Source organism: Amblyomma americanum, chromosome 1, assembly GCF_052857255.1.
Source record: "Amblyomma americanum isolate KBUSLIRL-KWMA chromosome 1, ASM5285725v1, whole genome shotgun sequence".
Taxonomy (NCBI): Eukaryota; Metazoa; Arthropoda; class Arachnida; order Ixodida; family Ixodidae; genus Amblyomma; species Amblyomma americanum.
Genome location: NC_135497.1, coordinates 34,378,351 through 34,403,972, shown reverse-complemented (window position 1 = coordinate 34,403,972; position 25,622 = coordinate 34,378,351). Strand labels below are relative to the sequence as shown.

The 25,622-nt window shown below is 47.1% G+C and overlaps 1 protein-coding gene across 1 annotated transcript in view; it reads left to right on the top strand.

The window, feature by feature from the left end:
• Positions 1-1,837: 1,837 nt before the first annotated feature.
• LOC144126257 (uncharacterized) overlaps positions 1,838-25,622 on the top strand; it is a 113,861-nt gene continuing 90,076 nt past the window's right edge. Inside the window, exons 1-5 of the mRNA XM_077660367.1 lie at positions 1,838-2,081; positions 2,341-2,879; positions 4,308-4,494; positions 10,514-10,656; positions 12,614-12,780. Coding sequence (XP_077516493.1) covers positions 1,861-2,081; positions 2,341-2,879; positions 4,308-4,494; positions 10,514-10,656; positions 12,614-12,780 — 1,257 coding nt within the window. The 5' untranslated portion in view covers positions 1,838-1,860. The remainder of the gene's footprint in view (positions 2,082-2,340; positions 2,880-4,307; positions 4,495-10,513; positions 10,657-12,613; positions 12,781-25,622) is intronic.

Here is a 25,622-nt window from a genome sequence, read left to right as displayed (position 1 = left end):
AATAGCATTGAAACTTCAGTTCCAAATTTTGAACCTTAGCTACCATCGTCGCATCGTTAGGCGTTGCTTGTTTCATAAGGTATTTCACAGCTCGCTCAGTCATCCCCCATACACAACACCACCTTCACGCACATCCCACCGCACTGCGTATCCTTCTCATGTTGATCGACCACTTACGAGAACCGTTACGTTTGCTGGGTCATTTTTTCCCGAACAGCTTTCGACTGGAACGGCCATCCTCACGTCATTGCTGTCATCACCTGCCCATCAACAAATGCGACGACCGTCCCTTCTCATGTTCAAAAGTTAGGCTGTGGATTAGCTCACCTAATCCAGGATATACAACGCGGAAGCTGTCGGCGTTCATTGTGCTCATTGGCGTTGGCGTTGACAACGTTCTAGACACCGATAATCTTGAGACAAGGAAGGGCGCATAACTTATCTCCCTGGGTCAGTGGACGCCTCAATCGCGCTTTGAGGTACGTGGCGGTGGTGAGAGAAAGAGAGAGAGGTGTGGGCTGCATGCATTAGCGCTGAGAACGTTGTGGCAGACATGCGGCACTGCAGCAATAGGCCGTAGCGTTCATTCGGTGACCAACCTCTCGCGATCAACCATCAACTGCCACCTGCCAGGGTGGCAGGGAAGGGCTGGCAGGTGGCAGGGTGTGCGCGCTGCCTATCCAGTGTGCGGAACGCACTCAATGTTACAGACGCCAAGCCGCGTCTACAAGTGCCCGATACACCACAGCTTTCGCTCTCTAACCATGTCCAGCAGTAGTTAAACCGCAGATATTTTTTTATCCAGCTCAGGCTCGGCTAGATCACGTGGTAAGGCAGCAGCCCCCTGGCGCAGCGACGCGAAGACTCGGCTCGGCGGCGCGGCGAAGTCACGTGATGCGTTGCTATGGCAGGGGCGCAGCAAGGACGTTCAAAGTCAAGCGTGCGGCGACGGTGAAATCACTCCGACGAAAGTAGTACAAGCTTTCGCCTTTAAAATCGTGATCTTCACCTATGATATGTAATCCCACCCCTTATGTTATACCCCGAAATGGGTATTTAAGGCAACAGAACGGAACGAAACGGAACTAGGCGCATCGTAAAACGTCGTGACGTCCGCCTTCAGTTCTTGTTTTTGAAAAGCGATACTTTATTGTACGCTCGAAATGGCCCTACCATTCATCAGCCCAGCACGGATTTCAAATGTAGACGGCAACACTGGCGCCCTAAAAACGCCTCTAGACGCTTCGAAAAAAAAATTGAAAAGTCGCTTGCACAATCGTAGACACCTCAGGCAAAGGGTTAAAGTACTCGGCACGTCATTCTGGCAAAGAAAAAAATGAAAAAAAGAGCTGGAAATACGGCACAGTAAGCCCTTAATGAATGAAGTTATTTTCCCCCAGCTGAAATTTCAACGGGAACAGGGTTTCACGTCCAGGAGTCGCACACCGGGCTGCGTGGGACGCGATACTTTTGCAGATGCCACAACTTTGTCCCGTATTTTTTCCAGCGTCCTGATCACAAACCAACCAGCTGAAATGAATGTTTTGTTGTCGTACCCACCACACGCATGTCCAGAGGGCGTGTAAGTGTGGATGCGTGTTGTTTTTCTGTGCAAGCATTTTTCTAGCCGTTCCCAAAGGCCTGTCACAAAGCATGTTCACGTCAAAGTTGTGTTTTTTAGGGGCAGGTCGATCACGAGCTATTCGCACGACATGAAGAGATGGGCAGCTACAGGTTCTTCGGCTGTCGAAGCGAAGAAGAAAATCCTCTAATCACTCTATCATGTCGTGTCAATCGCGTAGAAGATGAAGTGAGCTTTTCCCCGTCGAGGCCACGGGGACACGATGACCAGTGCACGCGATGCGCTTCGCATTCAGTCTGCTGTGCTTCGTGTCTGCAGCCCAGGGAAGCGTTCATCAACGTCGCGGCGAGGGCGACATGGAGCCTGCCTCGTACCAAGGCCGCATCCTTCCCGCAGACCTGTCGAGCCAAGGGCACGCCGATGACAGGACCACCGGCTACAGCCACAGACGACGGCGCGGCCGCATCGATGCCGGTCATGGTCACGTCGGAAGGCTACCGTGAGTCGAGTTAAAGTTGGTGTACATACGAAAATACTTACGGTTGCAGTTTGCTCCTAATTTAGCCGCTGGACTGCACTTCACTAGTACTTCATATAGCATCTTTTTTTTTATGTCGCGAGTCGCGAGTCCAGTCTTCAAAAATGCGTCTTTTTGTGTCGGCTGCATTTGCTCAGAGATTTTCCTTTTTTATCGTATGTGTTGTCTCCTCCTGCGTCCGTGAGCCACGCCTCTCAGGACTGGGATTCCCACCACACAGGGACAACGAAGGAGTCGCTGTCACTACAAGGGCGCCTGACGGTCCGCGGCGCCGCGCTTCGGACGAGGAACGGGCCACGCCCTACGCGACGAAAGACCCCAAGCTCGTCACTCGCCGCCTGGGCCGCATTGTGTTCTGCCTGGTAGTGGCGTGCGTAGCTTTATTGGCCCTTCTCCTGTGCCTGGCGATCCTCGTTCTCTGGCTTCGCAGCCGCTACCGGACCAGGGGCAAGGCCCTGTACAACACTCTGAGCGTGACCGATCCTGACGTGCCCACACCCGCGGCATCGTCAAAGTCTCACCAGTGGCGCCTGTCCGATGATAGCCTCTCTTCAGAGGCCACAGTGGCAGCGACCGACAGGCATTCCAGGGCCGCTCGACAGTCACTGTCTGAGCCCATAGTTTGGAGCATGAAGACCACGGACATGCGGGACGGCTCGCCCCACCGACACTCCTCGGAGAGCGGTCTCTCGTCAGCCACGCCCAGTGAGATTGGCTTTCAGAAGGCGACGACGCCTGCCTACGCTGACGTTGATCCCGGTGAGTGAAGTTGCTTAAAGGTCATCGGTGTGTGGCCTCCAATCCTGCGTCATCGTGCGCGGCTTGTGCTTTATCAGAGAAGATGAAGGTTCGCGGTACTCAGTTTCTTTTCGTTTGAGACACGCGCGATGTCGAGAACGTCCATGTAATGACGCCGCGTAATGATAACGTTATTGCACCTGCTGCCTCAGGCCCGTTTCTAGCGTAGAGCCTGCTGAAAAATGTCTCAAAGGCTGCAGCTGGTGAAACACTTAGCATGTTTTCAAACTTATTTCTTTTTGTAATTTGCAACGTTCACAAGGAAAGTTGCGCACGTAATGAGTCGTGCACTTGAAGGTGAGCTAGAAGTTGCAGGGAGGTACTGCACGTTCTAGAGACCAGCGGGACAGCGATGACGACACCAGAAAGAGAACAAAGCATGATGCGTTTAACACGTGAATGCCCATTCTTCACGAACAAGAATGGACGTAAATGTGGCTTGGTATGCGCAATTTTGATCAGAACAATGTTCCTCAGAAGTCGCTTACATTTGTAGTAAAACTTCGTAATACTGTAAGCGGAGGACACATTTTCTCTTTTTCTTATTTTATGTCCTTTTCTTTCGAACAGAATTTGTGGAGCAAGGCAATGTGCGTTTGAAAAGAACTCAGAATATGACCCCTGACATCGGGATTCTTGCTCATAGCCCTCACTACATTGCTACTAGGAGTACTTTCTAATACCCTCCAAGACAAGACGTATGGTTGCAACCGAAACGTCTCTGGGATATAAAAGAGCTGCGGTTGTTGTCAGCGCAGGAATCTCTGGTGACGTTTGTGCTGAGAGGCCACCGCAGATAACACGCCAGATGCCAGGCAAGATGGCTGTGAGTTTGTGATCACGCGAACTTCAACAGCGTTTCTCTTTGTTTTTAATGTTCTCTCACTAAAACCCCCCAATGTCAGATTTCGTCGAAGTTTGTTTGCTTCATGCCTCTCTCCGCGATCTTGAGGTTACTCGGGAAGAGCAACCTGGGTTTCCCAAGCCCCACCGGTGGCAGCCCCTGTTATTGCAGGGCAGAGGCGCATCGCATAACCACTGCGCCAGGAGTGGTATGAGGACTCGAAGCGATCTATGAATGTGAAGTAGAGAATCACGAACTTCGCTTAAGTGGGCATTAACCCATTAACGCTATCGCGTCATATCCTTAAGGTGGGCCTTAAGTCCGATTTTTCCGTTCTTTGTGTGAAGCTTGCCTGACCTTGAAAACCGAGCCTTGAACAGAAGCAGAAGTGAAAACGAAATCGCTACCACATCTAATTCGCATTTAATCCTATTGCTATCAAGGCATGAGGCATAGGAGGCTAAAGAAGTAGTGGTGGCCTCAGCTGTCAGGTTAAGTCAGCGCGAGGACGCTTTGGCATGAGCGACATGGCGGCGGATTTGCAGGAGGCGCCAGGAAGAGGCGGAAGTCTCTGCGCGTCAAGTCGACCGATGCGATGCTTCCACAGCGCTCGTACAGCATACGCCGCACGGATGTGGCGGAGCGGCAGCCAAAGAGGGACCGCCGCAACAAGCGCTACGATACGAAGAGGACTCGCCGCAAGCGTCGCTCCTCCGTCGACCACCGTCCCAGGTAAACAAAGCAATGAGCGCCACAAGTAAGCAAGGCTCCGACACTGTCTGTCGATACATTTCGCCTGTCTGTATCAGGTATCGCCTTGCAAAAATTAAAGTTCGCGGAGCTCCGTTGATTCGAATGTATGTCAGCCTAATGCCGTTCAAACGTTCGTGTAGCAGCACAAGGCGGCACTCGAGTCGATAACATCGGTTGAAAAGCATTCGAAACGCCCGAGTAGCAGGGGTATTACTTGTATAGGATTGTGATACTTTTCGTAGTTAACATTTATGAGATGTAAAAATAAAACTGAAAATTTACTCGGAGTTAAACCTGTCAAAGAGCACATCCATTTGGTGAATCAACGCTTGACCCGGTGCATTAGGGCACATATCTCCGGTATTAATAATTGGTTTTGTGGAAATAAAATGGCGTAGTATCTGTCTCGTTGGACACCTGAACCGCGCCGTAAGGAAAGGGATAAAGGAGGGAGTGAAATAAGAAAGGAAGATAGAGGTGCCGTAGTGGAGGGCTCCGGAATAATTCCGACAACCTGGGGATCTTTAACGTGCACTGACATCGCACACCACACGGGCGCCTTAGCGTTTTGCCTCCATAAAAACGCAGCCGCTGCGGTCGGGTTCGAACCCGGCAACTCCGGATCAGTAGCCGAGCTCCCTAACCACTGAGCCACCGCGGCAGGTATTGCTGATTAGCTTTTCAGTGCGATAGCACTTATAGGTGGCATTCCCTGACTTAAGCTGCTGTCCGTCCGTCTGTCTGTCTGTCTGTCTCTTTGAAGACTGCTTGTTGTAGGCTGCCCACTTGCCCATCAGGTTGTGGGCAACCTGCCATGCATGTACCAGGTGTATCAGGGAACCTGATCATTAATTGTTAAATGGGTTTTTGAGTTCAAGAGAAGCTTTTTGTGGCATATTAATATCAGTGTTGCCGGGCTCAAAAACAGGCGTACCATTACAATTACAGATTTGTAGCTGGCCGTCACACCAATTGTTTTTTTCAAATTCTAAAAATTGATGTGGCTATTACTAACGGCCGGCTACAAATCTCTAATTGTAATCAGGTGCTTTTCAGTAATAGTTAAAAAGTGAACTATTACAATATAGTTAAATATTCGACTAATTAACATGGAAATGAAAATTGTTTTTGGGGAAAACGAAATGGCTGTCTCACATATCGGCGGACACCTGAACCGCGCCGTAAGGGAAGGGATAAAGTAGGGAGTGAAAGAAGAAGGAAAGAAGTGCTGTAGTGGAGGGCTCCAGAATAATTTCGACTACCTGAGGATCTTTAACGTGCACTGACATCGTACAGCACACGGGGGCCTTAGCGTTTCGCCTCTATCGGCCGCGTTTCGATGGAGGCGAAACTCTAAGGCGCCCGTGTGCTGTGCGATGTGAGTGCACGTTAAAGATCCTCAGGTGGTCGAAATTATTCCGGAGACCTACACTACGGCACCTCTTTCTTGCTTTCTTTCATTCCCTTCCCTTACGGCGCAGTTCAGGTGTCCGCCGATATGTGAGAGAGATACTGCGCCATTTCCTTTCCCCAAAACAATTTTCATTATTCATTTCCATGTTATATTTTAATATTGAACTAAATTGCAATAGCTAACTTTTTAACTATTACCGAAAAGCACCTGATCATAATTAGAGATTTGTAGCCGGCCGTTAGTAATAGCCACATCCATTTTTAGAATTTTAAAACGCGGTAAACCTCGGCGCTGTGGCTCGACAATATTTCTCTGTTGCGACTAGTTACGTGCTCTGAAGGGGTTGCTTCTGCCTGCATGCTTTTCGAAAGCGCATGTATTTTGGCACGATGTAGCGAAAATTAGTTGAGCCAAAGCGGCGAGGTCGATCGCTTTTTCAAAATCCTAAAAACTGATATGCCTACTAGTAACGGCCGGCTACAAATATCTAATTGCAATCAGGTACCTGTCTGTAATATAAAAAGTTAAAAATTATAACTTAGTTAATAACTTTACGAGCTAACATGACTGACCTATTTTTTGACGCTTGCAACACTAGTATTTTTTTATTGATACTGTAAGTTCCATCAGGTACTGTAACAGGAAGGCCGGTGAATAATACAACCAGGTTTAGTGCACATATTGGTAAGTAAAACAACTTGAACAATAACATATGGTACAAAATGGTACAAAATCGGTTAGAATTCAAGTTGAGGTACAAATAATAGGCTGCAAACATTGTGACCACCAAAAAAAGGAAAATCGCCTGTAGTTAGCGCTGTAATTTCAGCCTAGGTACAAAAAAAATGGTAAAAATAAACAGGGCAGAATAGGAAAGTGTGGAAAATGAGAATAACTACAAGGAAACAAACAGGTGATCTCTAACCAGGGCACTAAACGCATCTAATGATGAGATGTTAGTAATATCTATGTTTAGATTGTTCCATTCTCGTGTTGCTCGAGGAAAAAACTGAGTGAGGTTGTGGCGGGTCGATCTAGTTTTTGTGGTCGTTATGTATTTTGTAGCGGACACTTTTAGTTGGTTGTGTATTAGCTGATACATGATTTTGTCTTGCAAATTTTGCTCTATTCTCCAGGGTTAGGAGTTCTGCACGTTTTAGTAATTGCGTTGATGAGTCTGTAAGGGAGTGTTTATTGCACACATCTTAGTGCCTTTCTCTGCACCCCTTCAAGTTTTTTAATGAGCTTGTTAGTAAAGGGAAACCAAACGGTGTTGCCGTATTCTAGAATTGGTCTGACAATAGTTTTATATGCTAGTAATTTTGTTTCAGAGGGTGCTAGTTTAAGGCGTCTATTAATAAAGTAGACTTGTTTTAGTGCATTAGATGTGATGATGTTAACGTGCAAATCCATCTGAAATCAGAGGTTTGTGTCACACCAAAGTACTTATGCTCAAAAACAGATGTAAGATGAATATTATTAAGCGTGCACTGAAAAGCTGATGTGTGTTTTTTCCTAGTTAAGATAAAAGAACAGATTTATTTAAATTGATGTCCATCTGCCAGTCCCTACACCACTGGCACACTGCTGTTAATGCGTTATTTAAGACTATATGGTTATTAAGAGAGTTAATTTCCTTGTAAAGGACGCAGTCATCTGCGAAAAGTTTAATATTCTGTGAAACACAAGATGGTAGGTCATTTATAAATATTAGGAACAGTAACGGTGCCAGGACACTTCCTTGGAGTACTCCCGATGTGACTTTAGTTTTCGCTGATTTCTCGTTGTTAATTTCAACAAACTGCATCCCATTACTAGAATAGTCTTTAATACAGTTTAGTATAGGGCCACTTCCTAAAATGTGTTGAAGTTTTACAATAAGTTTAGTGTGCGATACACGATCAAATGCTTTCGAGAAGTCTAAAAATATGAGGTCAGTTTGTTTCTGGTTATCAATGCTCATGGATATGTCATGTGTTAATCCGATTAGTTGAGTAATAGAAGAAAGACCCTTACGGCTGCCGTGCTGACATGGGGTTAAAATGTCATTTACTTGAAGATAAGCGTTTATGTGTTTTAAAACAATATGTTCTAATAACTTTTATTTCCTGATTTGTGTGTCGGTGTCATCTTGGCGGTTTTCCAATCCCTAGGGAGGGTGCAAGTGGACAATGATTTTTTAAAAAGTAGTACAAGAAATTTAGCTATCCACTCGGCATATCTATGTAGGAATATGTTAGAAATGTTATCAGGTCCTGGTGCTTTCTTAGTGTCCAGATTTCGTAAATGGTTTAACACTCCTGGTTCAGTTATCGTTAGTGGTTCAATTGTCACGCCTGCGCTAGAGTTCATTACTGTGCCGAAAAAAGATCCTCTTTACTTCGATACCTTTTTTTTTAATTAGGGACCAGCTTCCCTGAAGTACGTGGTATATAGTATACTGCCCGTGCAAACTGCCCACCGTGACAGGTGGCACTTCAGTTAATGACTGGTCGCGAGAGGTTGCTCGGGAAGAGTAACCTGGGTCACAGAATTCTCACCTGTGGTAGCATCTTCCATCACAGGGCAGTGGCGCATCGCTTAACCGCTGCACCACTGCGCCAGGAGTGGTATGAGTATACTCTCGGGAATTTACGAATGTAAATTAGAGAATGGCCACTCCGCATATGTGGGTATTAACAAATGATCGCTTTCCGAACAACTTCTATCCGTGAACAGTGAACCCGAACACCGGAAACGAAGTGAAAACCGAAGTTCTAGCGAATCTAATTCGCATGTGGCCTAATTATGTAAATCGATCTTCATTTTTTTTTCACCAAACGTTTTCGCATTGACCGCTCCTAGCTCCTCTGTGGTCGCATCTGGAGTCTCTGAACTGCCATCGACGCATTGCCATGCGGAGATTGCGCGAGCACGCATTGGCCTTTTTATTTTATTTGTCGTCTTCGGCCCGTTGGTGTTGTGTCGAGTGGAATTTCTGACACGAAACGCCGCCCGCCAGCAGAGCGCTAGCAGGGGGAGGCTTGGACGCAACTCTAGCTGCGGTGGTCAAAAGGCGCCTTTTATTTTTTATTGAGCAGCCAGCACAACATCAAGCCTCAGCTATCAAGAGGCGCTAGTGAAACTTTAGTTTCTTAACTACGTTCAAGATTCTCGATTGGACGTGACCATGCTTCCCTATTATCCGCTGGAAAAAAGCACCATTTCAAATACAACACGGCAACGTGCTCATCTGCTGCTGCAGAAAGGTTGTTTTCATTTGCTTCGCTTAAAGCGAGGCCGAATCGCGGTGCTCCTTCCGACCGGCGGTTTGAGCAGATGCTTTTGCTTAAGGCTTAAAGGAGTATAGGCACCTAACTTTTGAGTGCGTGTTTTCTTCTTGCAATGATGCGCAAGACATTATTATACATGCTTTATCACTATCCCCCTACGACCGCAAAATAATGTACAATCGAATTTATTTCAAACGCTCTTTCAAACAGGGCAAAAGAAGGGGAGAATGCTAACGAAAAAAGACCCTCAAAAGCACTTCAAAGCTTGTACGATTGTAGTTGAGTGGTGACAGACGACTTCGCGGGAAGAACTTCAGCTTTAAGAAAAATTACTTCGTCAGTCTACTAAATACGGCCCCTCATTTTCCTTCACACGTCTGCTCAATAAGATATTCTGTCAATGCGTAAATTTTAATGGAATGAAAGGCGCCGACAGTGCAGCTTGAAGAAATTGCAGCCTAATTAAATTCGTACGGCTGAGCTAGTTTGCGCCCTTTAAAACATAGTTCGCTATATTGTACACACTGAAGGTTCTGGAAACCATGAAGAAATTAACTTAGCTAATCACCGTATTATCTATTTAAACTACGTAGCAAAGTACTCAATGTACAGTATCGAGTATCTGTATCAAAAATACAATTTTGCAGGATAAGGGGTATCAGTATAGAAGATACTTTTTTTAAGTATCGTGCCCATCCCTGGCGACACGCATAAAGCAGAGCGCAAGAATGTCTGGCGCGAAAGAATGCCAGCTACGACCAACATTTAATTCTGCTGCAAATATAGGACTAAGTGGGCTTACAGATGGAAGTGTTTCTCACAGTCAGCCTACGAATGGAGCGTCCAGCAGATCTCCAACTTGCCTTATATATACAGGATGTCCCAGCTAACTTTTTCCAAGGTTTAGAAATATGCCATGGCATTCTAAGACGACGCGAGCAAATGCACGTTGTGAGCTTGTTCGCCTCTAACAAGGCAGCGCACGCTCGTCTCACTTGCACCAATGTGGGACACAATGCATCCGGGTGCTATAGAGATTAAGTCAAGTGCACGGACATTTCGATGCAGCATCAAACAGCGCCGTTAAACACAACACAAGGCTAGCGCATGGCTGCCTGATGTGAGCATGACTTGGGCGTGCATATTGGACTGTAGCGGCGCTTTCTACAGCCCATGAAACTTAATAGTGTTAATGTTTGCAGATATCACCTACTGTCGGCAGCCGGCACAATTTCAGCCCGGAGCCACCTCGAGGCCAGTGTTCCTAATCACAGTTGGACTCCATGTTGTGTTCCTTTATGGCTCTTCCCAGTGAGCAAGGCAGCGTCGTCTCCGGTCCAGCCATCCACCCAAGCGTCTCGTTTACTGACAAAGCAAACGACCTGAGCGAAGACTACCAGCAGTACTCGTACTCGGACGACGTCAGGTTGGACGTCAGACTCGGCCCCTTGCCCAGTGAGTTACCCCGGAGTTTGTCTGGCGAAGCGCACGCGAACCCTCGTTCACCGCAAAAGCACTAAATTCCCTCGCGCCCTGAGCGCGTACTCAGAAGTATCACCAGTGTGGCCCCAGACACAGGCGCCGACTGCGCGTCCTCCCTGGAGGCACATGCCGACTGCGAAGGAGTGCGCTTATTTCACGGCCTCCGTGTCTCCTATTCGCGCGTCTCCTGTCTGAAGTGTACACGCTGTTACGCAGTCCCATGCGCTGACCTGGCATTCACGCAAACAACGCTTCCGTCAGGACAGACACTGACTCGCGCGCGTTTAATGATGCCGACGAAGTGCACTGAAGTACCACTGGGACGAACCTCAAGTGGAACTTTGCAGAACTGAAATGCTCTCTCGTCCACTCATTTTGACGAACCAAAGAAATTGTGAAGCATTGGGATGGTGCCTAAAGGCGTTTATTTCACAGCGCTGAAAACTCCACGCATGTAATGCATACTTGGCGCCTTTGAGAAAATTCAGTAATTTTCTGCTAAAATTCTGTATTCACCTCTGCCGCAGCTGTCAAGTGTGATAGTTCGTTTGTGGTTTTATATGCTTTTCCCGGCAGAAATGCCTCCTCTCTTGCTAAAATTATGTTGTATTTCCTTTGGACTTTTTCTTTATTTCTTTGTCTGTAAGTGAAAACTGCGCCAATACGTTCGGCTCTTGTTAAGTCTACGACCCAGCCACATATCCATATGACATCACGCCGTTCTACAATGAAATTATCACGCCGGGACGTTTTGCAAGCAGCGCTGGAATGGAAATGCTCAGTCCGAGGTTTCGCAGACAGAAAATTGCTTCATGCAAGCCGAAAATATGCATTCTGTCTCGGAAGCAATACGTTGATCATTCCTAAAATGAACTAAAATTGAAGACTTCTCAAATTCTCTCAACTTAAAACACATTTCCATTGGACGCGATGAGATTTCGGCGGGGGATTTTTGTGAAAGTTCGTTTGATTGATAAGTTGTTCAAGGGATGTTTGCTCAGGCCGTATTTCACGGTATATGAAAAAAAAAACATTCAAGAACACTCGTAAGCGGTTAATTCGTGCATGTGTACTCGTAGGCACAGTGATTTTATGCACACTCTCCCTCAGCGCGCACTAGAAGGAGCTCGACACTACTGCTTAACGAGAAGAAAAAGGTGGGCGCTGACGGGAAAGAAGGTGGGATTTTACGAGACGCCCTCCCTGCCCATTGTGGCCGTGCTCTCAACTTGCGTTACAAAACCTCTCGCTTGCTCCCCCAGCTTTAAATTTGCAACACAGTCATCATCATCATCATCAGCCTGACTACACCCACTGCAGGGCAAAGGCCTCTCCCATGTCTCTCCAATTAACCCTATCCTTTGCCAGCTGCATCCACCCTTTGCCTGCAAACTTCTTAATCTCATCCGCCCACCTAACCTTCTGCCGCCCCCTGCTACTCTTACTTTCTCTTGGAACCCACTCCGTTACCCTTAAGGACCAGCGGTTATCTTGCCTTCGCATTACATGCCCTGCCCAAGCCCATTTCTTTCTCGTGATTTCGACTAGGATGTCATTAACCCGCGTTTGTTCCCTCAGCCACTCTGCCCGCTTCCGGTCTCTTAACATTACACCAATCATTTTTCTTTCTATGGCTCGCTGCAGCCACAGTGCTGCAGCCTTTCTTGAACCCTCCCCTCCCGGCCCCCTCGCTTCTACGAAGAAAGGAAAAAACTAAAGCAAATCAGGATTGCCTAGCCCTGCACTGTCGGTGTGGCGCCACTCTACACTGCAATATCGGCACGAGGACATGAGCATCTCTCCTGGTTTATCTCTCTAGAAGAGTTATCGCAGCTGCGCACGCACTTTTGTTTATCGGCTTTTTTCCCCTCTGGAGGCCGCCCGTGAGCAAGTGCATGACCAAACTCCACTGGGTTCCCCCACGCCGCAGCATTCATCCGCCAGTCGGTGACCAAGACCGTCCGACGCTGGCGCACGCACGCCAGCGACGCGAGATCAACGCTGTCGGCAGAGCGCCGCGCTGAGGCAGGTCGGCCGTTCCGTCGGCCGTGGTCGGCACGAAGCAGCTTCGAGAGCCTCACCATCAGCGAGCCCCAAGTAAGCACGCATGGGCGCTCAAAGCAGTGTGCTTACATCACGGGGGCGCACAGAGGCCAAGCGCTTTGTCCCTTAGTCCACGCCTTCGCTTTTTTTTTCGCCCTCGTAGCGTCAATCGAGCAAAAGCCAAGCCTATCAGCCACCCTCGTCAAGCAGAATGCTGTTCCCTGCTTGCACGCGGATACAACGTCGCAGGAAGTCTAGCATACACTTAACTTGTTTTTAGTATGTCAACATAGTTTTCAAGGACCAAATAACAGCAGATTTTGAATATTACTGAAGCCTGGGACGGTTGCCTCACAAAAAGTGACTGCGAAATTACGTACTCGTAATTACAGAGAACGGCCTAAACTGAGCAAACCTAGGTATCCTAAAGAGGGTGAGCCCTCTTGGAGGCGTCCTCACCTCACTTCATGAGGATTTCACCAACAGGAGGCCGAACCACTCCTACTGATCATGTGTACCGCGTCATCGTCTGTCTGGAGGCGGTCGCGGGAGGTCGAGGGAGGGGTGGGTCGTTGACATGTTTGATGGCTTTTGTAACAGGTAAGGCAAGTGAAAAGGGAAGGCGTCTACCGAGAAAGCCGCGTTCGCAGGATATTCATCCGCGTCCTATAGGCACATGGCGATCTTGAGTTGTCATTTCAAAAATAACGTTTTTTAAATGCCAGGATAGACTGAGACAGCATGATGTTTGCTGAATGAAAATTTTTAGTTACAAACAAATCTTTCTGTTTTCACTCGTTCTGGTCACTACTTTGTCACTCGAATGAGGGTTGTGCGGCGGCGTCCGCCGAACTATTTCGGTTTTTCTTGTCGTGGCAGGGTACTGTAGGCCCGCATGCTGCTGAGCTTCACCTGTTGCGGGATTTTGTGCACTTACTACGGCTTATGACTGGTCCTTACAACGGGTCGCTGCAGTAATGAAATGGTTGTGATGAGGCTATGCCGAACGAGTGTTGCGCATCCCGCTGCCACGGAAACTACACGGCAAAGTGCAAAGCCCACGTGTTCAGGTTCCCGCAAAACGACGAACAGCGAAAAAATGGATTCGTGCAATACCACGACAGTACTTCTTCCCTACGCTGAACTCAAGGGTAAGCAATCTTCGTGTTCCTGAGTAATATTTTATTTTGTGAAATGAGCGTCGTGGTTAATTCTGCTCTTGACTTGATAATCGAAATCGATTAATTTCTTGACGGGTGGAGCAGCCTTTGTTGTCAGCGTTGGAAGCTGTGTATAGACAGTAAGGGATCATTTTTAAGGGGTGCTGCACAAATGATTTCAATGTTAAACGCATTTTTTTTAATGGACTCAGTCTCGGAACTTTACCGACAAAGGTTGTATAAAAATAGAAATTTAGACTGTAACGATATATGAACAAACAATTTTGGTTCATTGCAGCATATCAAAATACACACCTTCCTAGGTGTACGAAAGCAGGATGTAAGGACGTTACTTAACGGATATAGCGATCGTGTCTAGCATCGTGCCTTCGTTCCGCGCCCGCTCCATTTCAAAAACGGCGGTTAACTCGTAATTCCGTTTCGCCGAGAGTTCAATTCCTTGATAACAGAGATTGTAATAGGTCTGACGGCTATATCCATTAAGTAACGTCCTTACATCCTGCTTTCGTACTCCTAGGAAGGTGTGTATTTTGATATGCTGCAATGAACCAAAATTGTTTGTTCATATATCGTTACAGTCTAAATTTCTATTTTTATACAACCTTTGTCGGTAAAGTTCGGAGATTGAGTCCATTAAAAAAAATTCGTTTAACATTGAAATCATTTGTGCTGCACCCCTTAAAAATGGTCCCTTACTGTCTATACACAGCTTCCAACGCTTCTTGAGGTCTTGGAAACAGTTGGAAAACGCTTTTTTGTCAGGGCTGTCAGCTCCTTTGTTGTGATGTTATGGCGTCTTGAAAGGCCTCCACGCTCCCCATCCAGCGATCTTTAAGGGCTCTCTTCACACGAGGAAACAGGAAAAAATCGCATGGGGACAGGTCAGGCGAGTATGGCGGATGGGCAAGTACAGCAATGTTATGATTGGCGAGAAATTTTGTCACGCTGAGAGCAGTGTGCGGCCTTGCGTTATCGTGGAGAAGGCTCTATTGTCCAGATGCCCATAAGTCAGGGCGACGGCGTCGCAATGCATCACGCATGTGTTGGAGTACGCGGATATAAAACTCCTGATTCACCGTCTGCCCTTGTGGGACGAACTCGTGGTGTATGACGCCTCTGGCATCGAAAAAAACTATCAGCACCGTCTTTGTTTTGGTCTTCTGTTGCCGCACCTTTCTCGACGCCGGAGAGCTTGTGGACCGCCATTCGGCGCTCTGCCTCTTTTTTTGAGGATCGTATTGAAAACATCATGTTTCGTCTTCAGCAATGATGCTGTTGACGAATGCAGTATCCTTCTCTGCCTCGAAGAGCAAATCAGCGCTCACTGATGCCCGCGTGTCCTTCTGGTCCTGTGTGAGGGAGTGAGGCACAAGTCCGTCATTCAGGTTTCGTTTCCCGAAATTCTACACGCAAAATTTGGTGGCATGTTGTCTTACTAATGTCGAGAGCATCTGAGAGCATGCGGACTGTAATGGTGCGGTCTTACTGTATGATTTTTCTGATCCGAGCCACATTGTTTTTATTCCGTGAGGTTGAAGGGCGCCCCTGCATTGTGTCGTCTTCCATCGACGTTCTCCCCGAAACGAACATTTTTGCCACTCGAAAACTCGCGCCCGCGATAATGTCTCTTTGCCGTAAGCGTCACGAAGGAGCTCATACGTCTGTGTGGCTGTCTTGCCAAGCTTCACGCAGAATTTTATGTTTACACGCGGTTCGAGGTGGGCGTCCATCTCTCCACATTCACCCACAGAAGAATGCGCAAACGACTAGCGGCAACGTATTTTTTTACATGTAGTGCTATCTAGCGGCTGCCACAGCAATTAACATAAATACCTCAGGTTAGCCCGAAAAGATGGCGGTACACATACGCACCAACATTTGTTTTGGAGAATCATTTCTAGAGAAAAAACTAAATCAGTCTCGAAACTTTACGGATAAAGGTATATTTACCTGTTGCCAACAAATCCAAATTTTGTATGCGATAGGGAAAGAGTAAAAAAAAAGTGCTGTTTTAAGAAAAATTCTGCTTGATAATTTTGCATTTATGGTGCATTAGAGAAAGCAATTACTCATGAAGGGTGATATTTTTTATTAGGCATGCGAGGCACATTTCTGCTCAGAGGATGTCCTGAAGGAAACTTCATGCCTGGAGGATGCCTCATGGAGAACAGTACTGCTCCTTTGCCATATCCGCGCCTTCGTCAGTGCCATCTCAATTGCCGGACTGTATACGACGTATTTGTCGGCTGAGAAGCAACAGTCAGCGCGGAGAAGCCCTGTGAACTTATTAGAGAGATGGACGTCTGTTGCATCCAGCGACTTTTTTGGTCAGTGCTGTTGCCCACAACTACGCAGTTGTTGAGCAGCTATTCAAGAACAGTGACTTCTTCAGCATGCCATGCCAGCGTAGAGTTTTGACAAACTTGACAAAGGACCTTCTCACGAGTGAAGACGCCCAATATTTCGACACCTGTGGCGGCGGACACACGAGTGAACTGGTGCTGAAGCACGTGCTGCAGTGTAGCAAAAATGTTGTGCTAAAAATTTTTTTTCTGGGTTGAACTATTATATTCCTGATGGCAGCGCAAAAGCAAGTGAGAAAACTGAAAACACTAAGCAGCAAATAGGTGGCACAGCCCCATAATCAAATACAATTTCATATTATGATTGCTCTACATGTGTCTCCTGTGCCATAAATTCCAGCACGTAAACATCTGCTCTCAAACAGCAACGAAAACCAGCCTGAAAATGACATGCTTCTGATCTGGCACGTCAATATAAAAAGTGTCCAGAGAGTCCACAAAACAAGCCTTTGAAGTCATTTGCTCCTAGTGGTATTATTCGCAGTAGGGATCATGAAAGCCAATAGTATGCTCCAATTACTTGCACAGATATGGGTGCAGATTCGTGCGCACATTCATTTCCTGCTCGCATGCTGACTACGCGCACCCGCCCCGTGACGTCACGGAGCGAGCACTACGGCCTGGAAAGTCCAGGGCATGTTGATTTCCTCAGTGAAAGGAGGGAGGATCGGCGCATGAAAATTCGAGAGGACGAGGGTGAGGGAGAGAAAACATGATAAGGTGAAGGCAAGAAGCACGGTCTGGGGGCGAGGGAGGTGGCCCGAACCGCACTCCGAGCAAACGTTCCTTGTCTGAGCAGCTCGTCATGAACCCCCGTTAGTCCTCGGGGCGAAGGTTCCCGGGGAAGACATAGTTAACGCAGTCAGGAGGTACACGAGGCGAACACGAAAAGCGGGAAGCCGCACGCCTTCTCCGTCGCCGCTCCCGCGTTGTAAATAAATGAAGCGCGCACGAACAGCCACAGCTAGGCTTCGAAGGGAAAGGAAAGAAACGACGAAGAAGCACGAACGAAAGCCATAAAACAGTCGGCACACTTTGTGAACGAAGGCTTACGATAGACGACCCTCTTAATGACCACCGACCCGGCACGAGCCGCGGGGCTTTGACACGTTCTGCTCTTCGAAGCGGTCGCCGCCTTGCGACTGGATGTCCACGCCTATTACCTTTTACCGTGTTGAAGTGTAGCAATACCCGTGGCCAGCTACCTGTATACGGGGGCTTCAGGAGAGTGGGGTCGCAAGCAGCTTCTACCGCTCTGCCTTTGTTTCCCCCCCTCGCTCGTTTTCGCGGAACTAGGAGGCTCTGTGGACGTGAAACTTGGAAGAAGACCGGAGCGGCCTGCATGAGTGGCATCGGCGATGAATAATCGAACTGAAACGTGATTGTGTCTCCGTAGCTAGAGCTCATCATCCGCATTACCACGCGTGTTACAAAAATACGTCTTCGTCGAACGGTTCTTACCCGCGTGATCTTTACTCATGTCTTCCTCCTCTCCTCGCCTTTGTGCCCCCCTTGTGCGATTGTTTGCGTGTGTTTTCTAGAGGGCGCGGAACAGTGCGAAGAGACGTACCGCTCGTCGCTGGTATTAACCCGAGATTGGGCTTCCTCGGCAGCGCCATAGGGGCAGGCTTGGTAGAGAAAAATGCCCAGTTCGCGAGAAACGGCTGGGCCTCTTCCGTACGCCCGGACAGCAACTACAATAGCCAAGAACAGCAAAAAAGGATCCTTGTGTTGTGTGTTCTGTCTAACGACCCTTCGTGTATCTGTAGCCTCGAGAGTTTAACAGCTTCCCTTGCTTATTTGTAAAAGAACGAGTCTTCTTGTGCCCCCTGTTGCTTGAATCTTCATATAGTCGCACGATTCCAGTCATCAGTTATTCTACTATAGACAGCCACAGTTATACAGAGCCGAGACACGTCGTCTTCTCTCTTTTGCGTTGCGGAATAGAGGCCTCGGTTGAAGTTTCCTCTTAACACAAATTATAATGGTAACATCTGCTGCTTAAGGTATACTGCTAACATAACTGAGAAGCTGTAATGTTCGAGCGTCACAGGAAAGATAATGTTTGGCGACTTTGTATTTACTCTGTTTACATCCATCGCGAATATGACTCTGCCGATGGCGTCTAGTCTCCGCAGTAAGTGCGCAGGTCCCAAGAAAATTGAAATTTTTTCATGAAACAAAACAAATGTGAGACGAGTAAAGCAAGGCCTATGTGCTTTTTCACCGAGTCCCACGTAAGCGTTACGAGCAGTAGGCGTCCGACAAGCTAAATTGATGCGACTATACGTTGCTTAATTATGTGACCGTCCTCGCGTTCTGTAAGCAAACGTTCTCTTATTTTGTTTCATTCTTTTTTTTTAGGACTTCTCTCATTTGGACTTGATGCGCTATGAATGAAGGGAGCGTTTAGTTTTGAAAGCGGAGAAGCGCACATCTCTGCGGAGCGCGCATTCCGCCTTCAGGCTAGGTTTCGAGCACTGCGGTCTCAAGTTGCATGCAACGAAAGTGCATGAGCGAGCCAGCTGCCGTTCAGGACGTAAAATCAAAACAGTGTGCAGATGCGTGCACTCTTTTGCCGAGCTCTAACGGAAGGATAAGACTCGGGAGCAGCCAGCGAGCGGACAGCACGACATAGGGTGAAAAAGTGCGCGTTGATGAGGACATGTGTGCCACCGCGCGGCAATCATTACAGCGTCATGATAATATATTTGGCCATGTCTGCCCGAACCGACGCGCTTAAGATGGAAGTTGATTGGATGGGTGTCTCGAGTTCGACCCATCGCGGCGCATTTAGGACGTCTCGCGTTGTGATCATATTTGCGGCGCGCGGCAGTGCTGCCCCGGTTATGCAATACTTCTCGCCCTTCGGTCTCTTGAATGGAAGCTGTGTGTGCTGCCGCTACAAGGCTCATATCAGTGTTATTGGAAGCAGCTCTTGTTCGAAAAAGTTCGCCGTAACAAGTAGTGAGGTCAGTTGATACAACAACGTTGCTGTTCTTCATTTATGATGTTCCCGCTTGTTTGCTGACCCGGTGACAGGTTGCGACTGGTGGAGAGGACAACACATTCTTCCACTGTACTCGTTTATTTAGAGTTATATGACAAAGTGGTCGACAGGTACTCTCAGTAAAAGCTACAAACTCAAGCTCCGAAGCAGGCCGGAGACCACACCAAGTGGGATTCCCGACGGCCTCCAACTATTCAAAAGCCAAACGCACAAACTACAAGTTGAACGCTGCGGAATCAGGCCAGAACCCGCCACCAAGTGAGATATCTGCATCCGCTTTCAATTAAAAAGGCTGGGGTCTGCACCAGCCCGGACCTCTATCAGGCCGGACCTCCATCAGTCACGACCGGATCAGACCGTCTCGTTCGGTTCAAAGTCTGTCGGTTCATACACTTCCCTCATATGGAGCGAAAACACCCTGCCTGTTCGAACTGCCAGTCTTTCGGTCTATGCTTGTAATGTCGTCGTCTTCGTCGCTTACCCACGTGCACGCGTGTTAAACAGCCGGTCTCTCGCGCTGTGGACTGAAAACATGGTCTTCATCGTCTTTCATCCGGGCGCGTGGAACCGCCGTCAGACGAGCATAAATCAAGGCGCACGTAATGACCGAAGATTAGAAGCAGTAAAATTCAGTTATAAGAGGCAATGTTATCGCAGTGTCAGCGGGGAATGGTAATTAAGCGACCTACAAACATTCTTTGTTCTGAGTATATTCTGTGTTTCGCCCTTATGGTATAATTGTCGTGGTAAATGCTACTGCATTGTCTTGTAAATATTTTGGCACATATTAGTTTTTGCACACAGACACAACAACGCGGTGATTCTTTTTAAAAGTGCATATAGATAGCAATGAAATGTTCTAATTGCAAGGCACACGTATCCATGCAGTACGTGCTAGAAGTAAAGGCAGAGTGATATTTTGGGGCTGAACTCGTAACTGTCTCGGTTTTATTGCGAAAGCATTTCTTCTCTCATGAGTGGTGTGTACAGGACCGCAACTGCGCGTACAGGCCGCAATTCTCTAACCACGAATTTGCAGTGTTTTCGACACTGTATGACTTTAAGCATGTGAAAGCCAGTCCAGAATTTTCGCACCCCAATGGCCTTTCAGAAAAGGGTGTGCAGGTGATCAAAAGGATTCTTAAGACAAGTGAACAAAGTGAAGATTTTTGCTTGACTTATTAAATTTCAGAACGAGTCCTTTGGAAGACGGCCGGTAGCCTGGAGGGCTGCTTCAAACAAGGCGTCTTCGCTCCCCGGTGCCCGACTTCCGCCCGAATCCAGGTCAGCAAGCACAAGCAGCCAAGCCAGAACAGCCGGAAGTTGCCAGTTATTGAAGAAGGTGATATCGTACGCATAAAATGGTCCTCGTACGCAAGAAAAGCTCGCGTTACCGCACCTGCAGGACCACGGTCCTGCCTCGTTTATGCAAAGGAAAGAATCTTTCGGCGCAACCGGCAGCATTTACTCGCAACAATGGAGCGCTTCGCTTCCTGCTCACCGGACGGCAGCGACACCGCTGATAATGACACACCAACCGGGGCCCAACACGTCTCATCATCGCCACATGATCCTACAGCCACTGGTGCGACGGCACACCCTCCCCTGCCAAGGCGGTCCACGCGACCCACAGGGTCGCCCATGCGTTTCGGCTACCACATGAACTTTCATCAAATAACTAACGGGTGATGATAAACATAGTTAGGGGCGAGGATGTATCATATCAGTGCCGGCGCGTGCCGGTTATCATCAGCCGCCCATGTGCAACGTTCTATATTCCCTTCTCTCCAATTAGCACTAACATTCTCTCCCCACGGCCCTATACTACGGACCGCAATAAACCAGCTGTTCTTTGTGCGCTGATCTTCTGCCGTGCCTCGTTCCGATCGACGGTCGATACGGCTTCCACACACTAACTGCCGTGCGCACGGGAGGCACGGCAATACTGAAGGAGACGCAGTACCCACCACCTGCCCGAGGTGTTCCACACCGGCTGCAGAGATGAATGTTCGCCACCTGCTGTACACTTGTGCAGAGACCAGGGCTTGAAGTAGGACTAACAGCGACAAGGGAGGAGGATTTCTCCAAGTGGCTGACCGACAACAATAAGAGCAGGAGCCTTCTGCGGTTCCTGCACGAAAACACCTTGCATGATGTCCTATTGTATACAGCGAGCCCAAATTACATTGCCTTTATGGCAAGTGTGCCAAATAAAAAAATAAAGATTCGTCTTGCACTAGTGCGACCTGTGTGTCGTGGCCCTAGGACTGTGGGTGTACAACCTCACGCTGCACTCGTTGGCGCGCTTAGTCACAGGCCTGTCTGGACAGGCCGTCGCGGTGCTGAGAAAGCCTCATGGCGTGACTACATATCGTCCGTAAACAGTTCGATCACATCCAAAAAAAATGTGGAAACAAGTTCGTAAACGAAATGGCAACTTCTCCCCCATTTCACAATTCCTTTTCTTACAGCCCCTGGTACACAAACAAATTTAGAGGAACAAGCAGACATCTTAGGTGAACATTTCTCAAGTATTTCCAGTTCTTAGCACTACTCAGAATCATTTTAAAATTCAAAAACAAACTTGAAAACAACGGCTGCCAACAAATGGCAGGACAAATGATCATTACAATAATTTAACTACACTCTAAGAAATCCGTAGAGTTCTGTCGGCCGGCAAACAGACAGCATCCAGCCCTGACAAGCCACATTATAAATTTCTTGGTCGGCTCTCTGAAGCTGCTGGCTATCCTGAAATTCTTTAACAAAGTATGAGAATCCGGAAAAATGCCAGAAGCTGAAAAAAAAGGCCATAATAGTGCCATTTCTGAAATCTGATAAACTGCCAGCCTCAGCTGGTGAGTTGTCTTGCCTAATGTTTTAAATGTGTGCTAAATATTAGATGAACGTCCACCAATGTGGACTTACAAAAGCTTTTTCTACAAATGACCACCTCGTCCGTCTTGAAAACACAGTCCATGAAGAAATAATGCACAACATTGTCTGGCACTATTTTTGGACTTGGAGAAGGCTTACGATACCGCCTGGAGGTGTGGGATTCTTCGGGACCTAGGGAACCTAGGTATCCGTGGCAGGATGCTTAACTGTATGGGACTTTATTTCTGACCGTTCATTTCATATGCGCCTAGGTTCTACGATTTCGAGCAAATTTATTCAGGAAAATAGGGTACCGTAGAGGTATATACTAGGTACCACGCTCTTTATTGTAAAAATGAGTTCCATATCTAAAGTAATTCCACTGTCCATTGTGTATTCCTTCTATGTCGATGACCTTCATATTGCATACGCATCCTCCAGCTTATCAACTTGCGAGAGACAGATACATCTCACACAGAACAAACTTGCGATTCTCAAGAGAGCCGTGCAGAACGACCCCACCCTACACTTGGATGAAACCGTGCTACTAATAAAGCAACATAAATTTCTGGCCATAACATCTGATAAAAAACATGCATTCCTGCGCACGTAAACACACTAAAAAAAAGAAAGCCTTCCAATCTATAAAAAATACTCAAAGTTCTCTCAAGGAAGCATTGGCGGTCTGATAGAACATGTCTTCTACACATCTATCGCTCTTTGGTACGTTCCTCCTTAGATTATGGGTGCATTGTGTACGGTTCAGCAAGGTTGTCATACCTAAAAAAGTTGGATCCAGTGCATAACTCAGGCCTACGGCTCTCGTGTGGCGCACGCAGGACCTCTCACACAGTCAGCCTCTATGTAGAAACTAATGAACCTCCTCTTGAAGTTAGCAGAACCACTCTGACTTGTTCATATATCCTTAAAGTAAGATCTCTACAAAATCACACCTGCTAGTTACTTAGGACAAAATGCCCTTCTAGAATGATATTCACCAACAAACCTCAAGCTACCAGACCACTGGTTTTCCGATTCGAAGAGATATGCCAGAATCTCAATATGCTGGACATATTACCTAGCATCGCACAAAGACGAGACCCACTGCCTCTATGGTACAATCTTCCTGCAATCTGCGATTTCACTCTCACTCGCTTTCGTAAAAAACAAACTCCCAAAAACATATCATACAGGAATTCTTTGCACTCGAAGAAAAATACAGTGGTTTCACGGACTTTTATACCGACGGTTCAAAAACAAATGTTTGTGTTGAAAGCGCTGTGTTACGAGAGAATTCGACAGAAACAGTAAGGCATCCACATTGCGCATCTGTCTTCACTGCGGAATGTTACTCCATTCGTGTGACCGTAGGAAGAATAGTAAACGAGAACCTCAGGAAAAGTATTATTTATACAGACTCCCTAAGTTTGGTTTATGGTTTATGAGGGTTTAACGTGCCCAATCGACTCAGGCTATGAGGGACGCCGTAGTGAAGGGCTCCGGAAATTTCGACCACTGGGGTTCTTTAACGTGCACTGATATCGCACAGCACACGGGCCTCTAGAATTTCGCCTCCATTGAAATTCGACCGCCGCGGCCGGGATCGAACCCGCGTCTTTCGGGCTCCCTAAGTGTATTTACAGCTCTTCATTCTACAAATGCAATTACTCCGCTTCTTGGTGATATCATGCGCAACATACTAACAGCCACAGTGCAAGAACAAAAATAAAACTCTGCTGGGTCCTGAGTCATGTCGGAATAAAAGGCACTGCTCAGGCAAATGGCAATCGAATAAAGAAAGTAAATATGCCCCTTAACGATTGCATCAGCTTCGCACATCGCAAATTAAGAAAAAATGGCAGCTGGCTTGAAAAAAAACGAAATAAAACAAACCACACTTGGTAAAGCCGGTTTTAGGTGAATCTATGTCATCTGTGCACCAGAAACGTTTGAAGGAAGTGATTCCCTGCCGTTTCCATGTAAGCCACACACGCCTTACACACAACTTCCTGCTGACAAAACAATAGAAACCTGTCTGTGAAAAATGTGGAGATTAACTAAGAGTTAATCACATTTTAATCTCATTATCACAACTGGAAAAAATAAAAAAGCGCTTCGCTCAGTTTTATAATGGACACATCATCTTTCATCCAACGCGGCTCTTAGGTGATAATGCAAATGTTGACATACCTTATTTAAGGCAGAAAGCTTGGCTAGTTGGTGTTTAGTTGGTGTGCTGTGTTGTTTTCTTCTTCCTGTCATCACTGTTTTTTAGCGCTACTACTATGTGCTGTCAATCGACAAACCTTATGTCTTTAACTTTTTAAGAGAAACTGGTTTTCTTGATAAACTGTAAATTCTGACCCAGCTTCTCACTTGCTTTTTGATACACTTCAGCCACTTTCTCATTCCATGAGAAGAAGGTTGAGGTCTCTATTTCATTGGTTGGGAGCCTCGAGATCCTTAGTAAAACTTGGTGCTGGGCTAGTTGGTAAAGCATTTCTTTGAAACACGTCAGCGCTAAAAAATTACAAACACACGGCGAGAGAACGACGCACTCATCTCTGTCGTGTCGTCGTTTTCTCGCCGTGTGTTTGTATTTTTTAGCGCTGACCTGTTTCGAGATCCTTGCCAAGCAAAGGATGGCCGCTGAGGCTGCCTGACCTTCTTTAAGGCTTTTGCCATTAGCCATTTCTAAATTTCTTTTCCTTCATTGTTTTTAGGTAGTACAAATATTTTTGGCCCTCAACACCATAGATGATTTTTCACATCTGTAAAAATTCTAGAGAAAACTTTTCCTATGCCTTGAGCTTGGCGCATGATGGGTTTAGCTGCCTATGTGCCTAAAACCCAACACAACAGGTTTCCTTATTGTGGTGTTGTTGCCTCTATCCTGTCTCTGTTCTAATCCCGCATTTATGGAGCGGATGAAGAAAAAAATCGCTGAAATTACTCCGAGCTCCTTTGACGCAGTGTCTCCATGGGAACTCTTCAAAGCCAAAGTCAAAGATGGCACAACTGAATTTGGGAGATGAGAGGCAGAAGAAAACAAAGCGACAATAAACAGGCTAATGAAAACTCTGAGCTGCTTGACTGAAGACAATGAAGAGCAGCATGGCGAGTTTCAGAGAGACATCTGCGCTATAAAACAGATAATTAGAGGCGAACTCCTCCTCCTCCTCCTCGGCCTCCTGCCTAAGGTTCCCACGGCTATACGGGAGATCGCAATCGCGCCAGTCACGACCGCAGAAATCGAAGGCGCAACCAGCAAGCTTCCTAAGAAAAATGGTAGGGTTTTAACATAGGTAAACCGAGTGGACGCGCGAAATCATGTTTTTATCCTGACCGGCTAATATTTTTCCTTTGCTGAGTCGTCGGCACGTCTGGCGGCGATATTAGACTCAAGTTAAGCTCTGACCGAGGTTAAGCTGATCTGATCTGTTCGCGTTGCATATAGAAGATGAT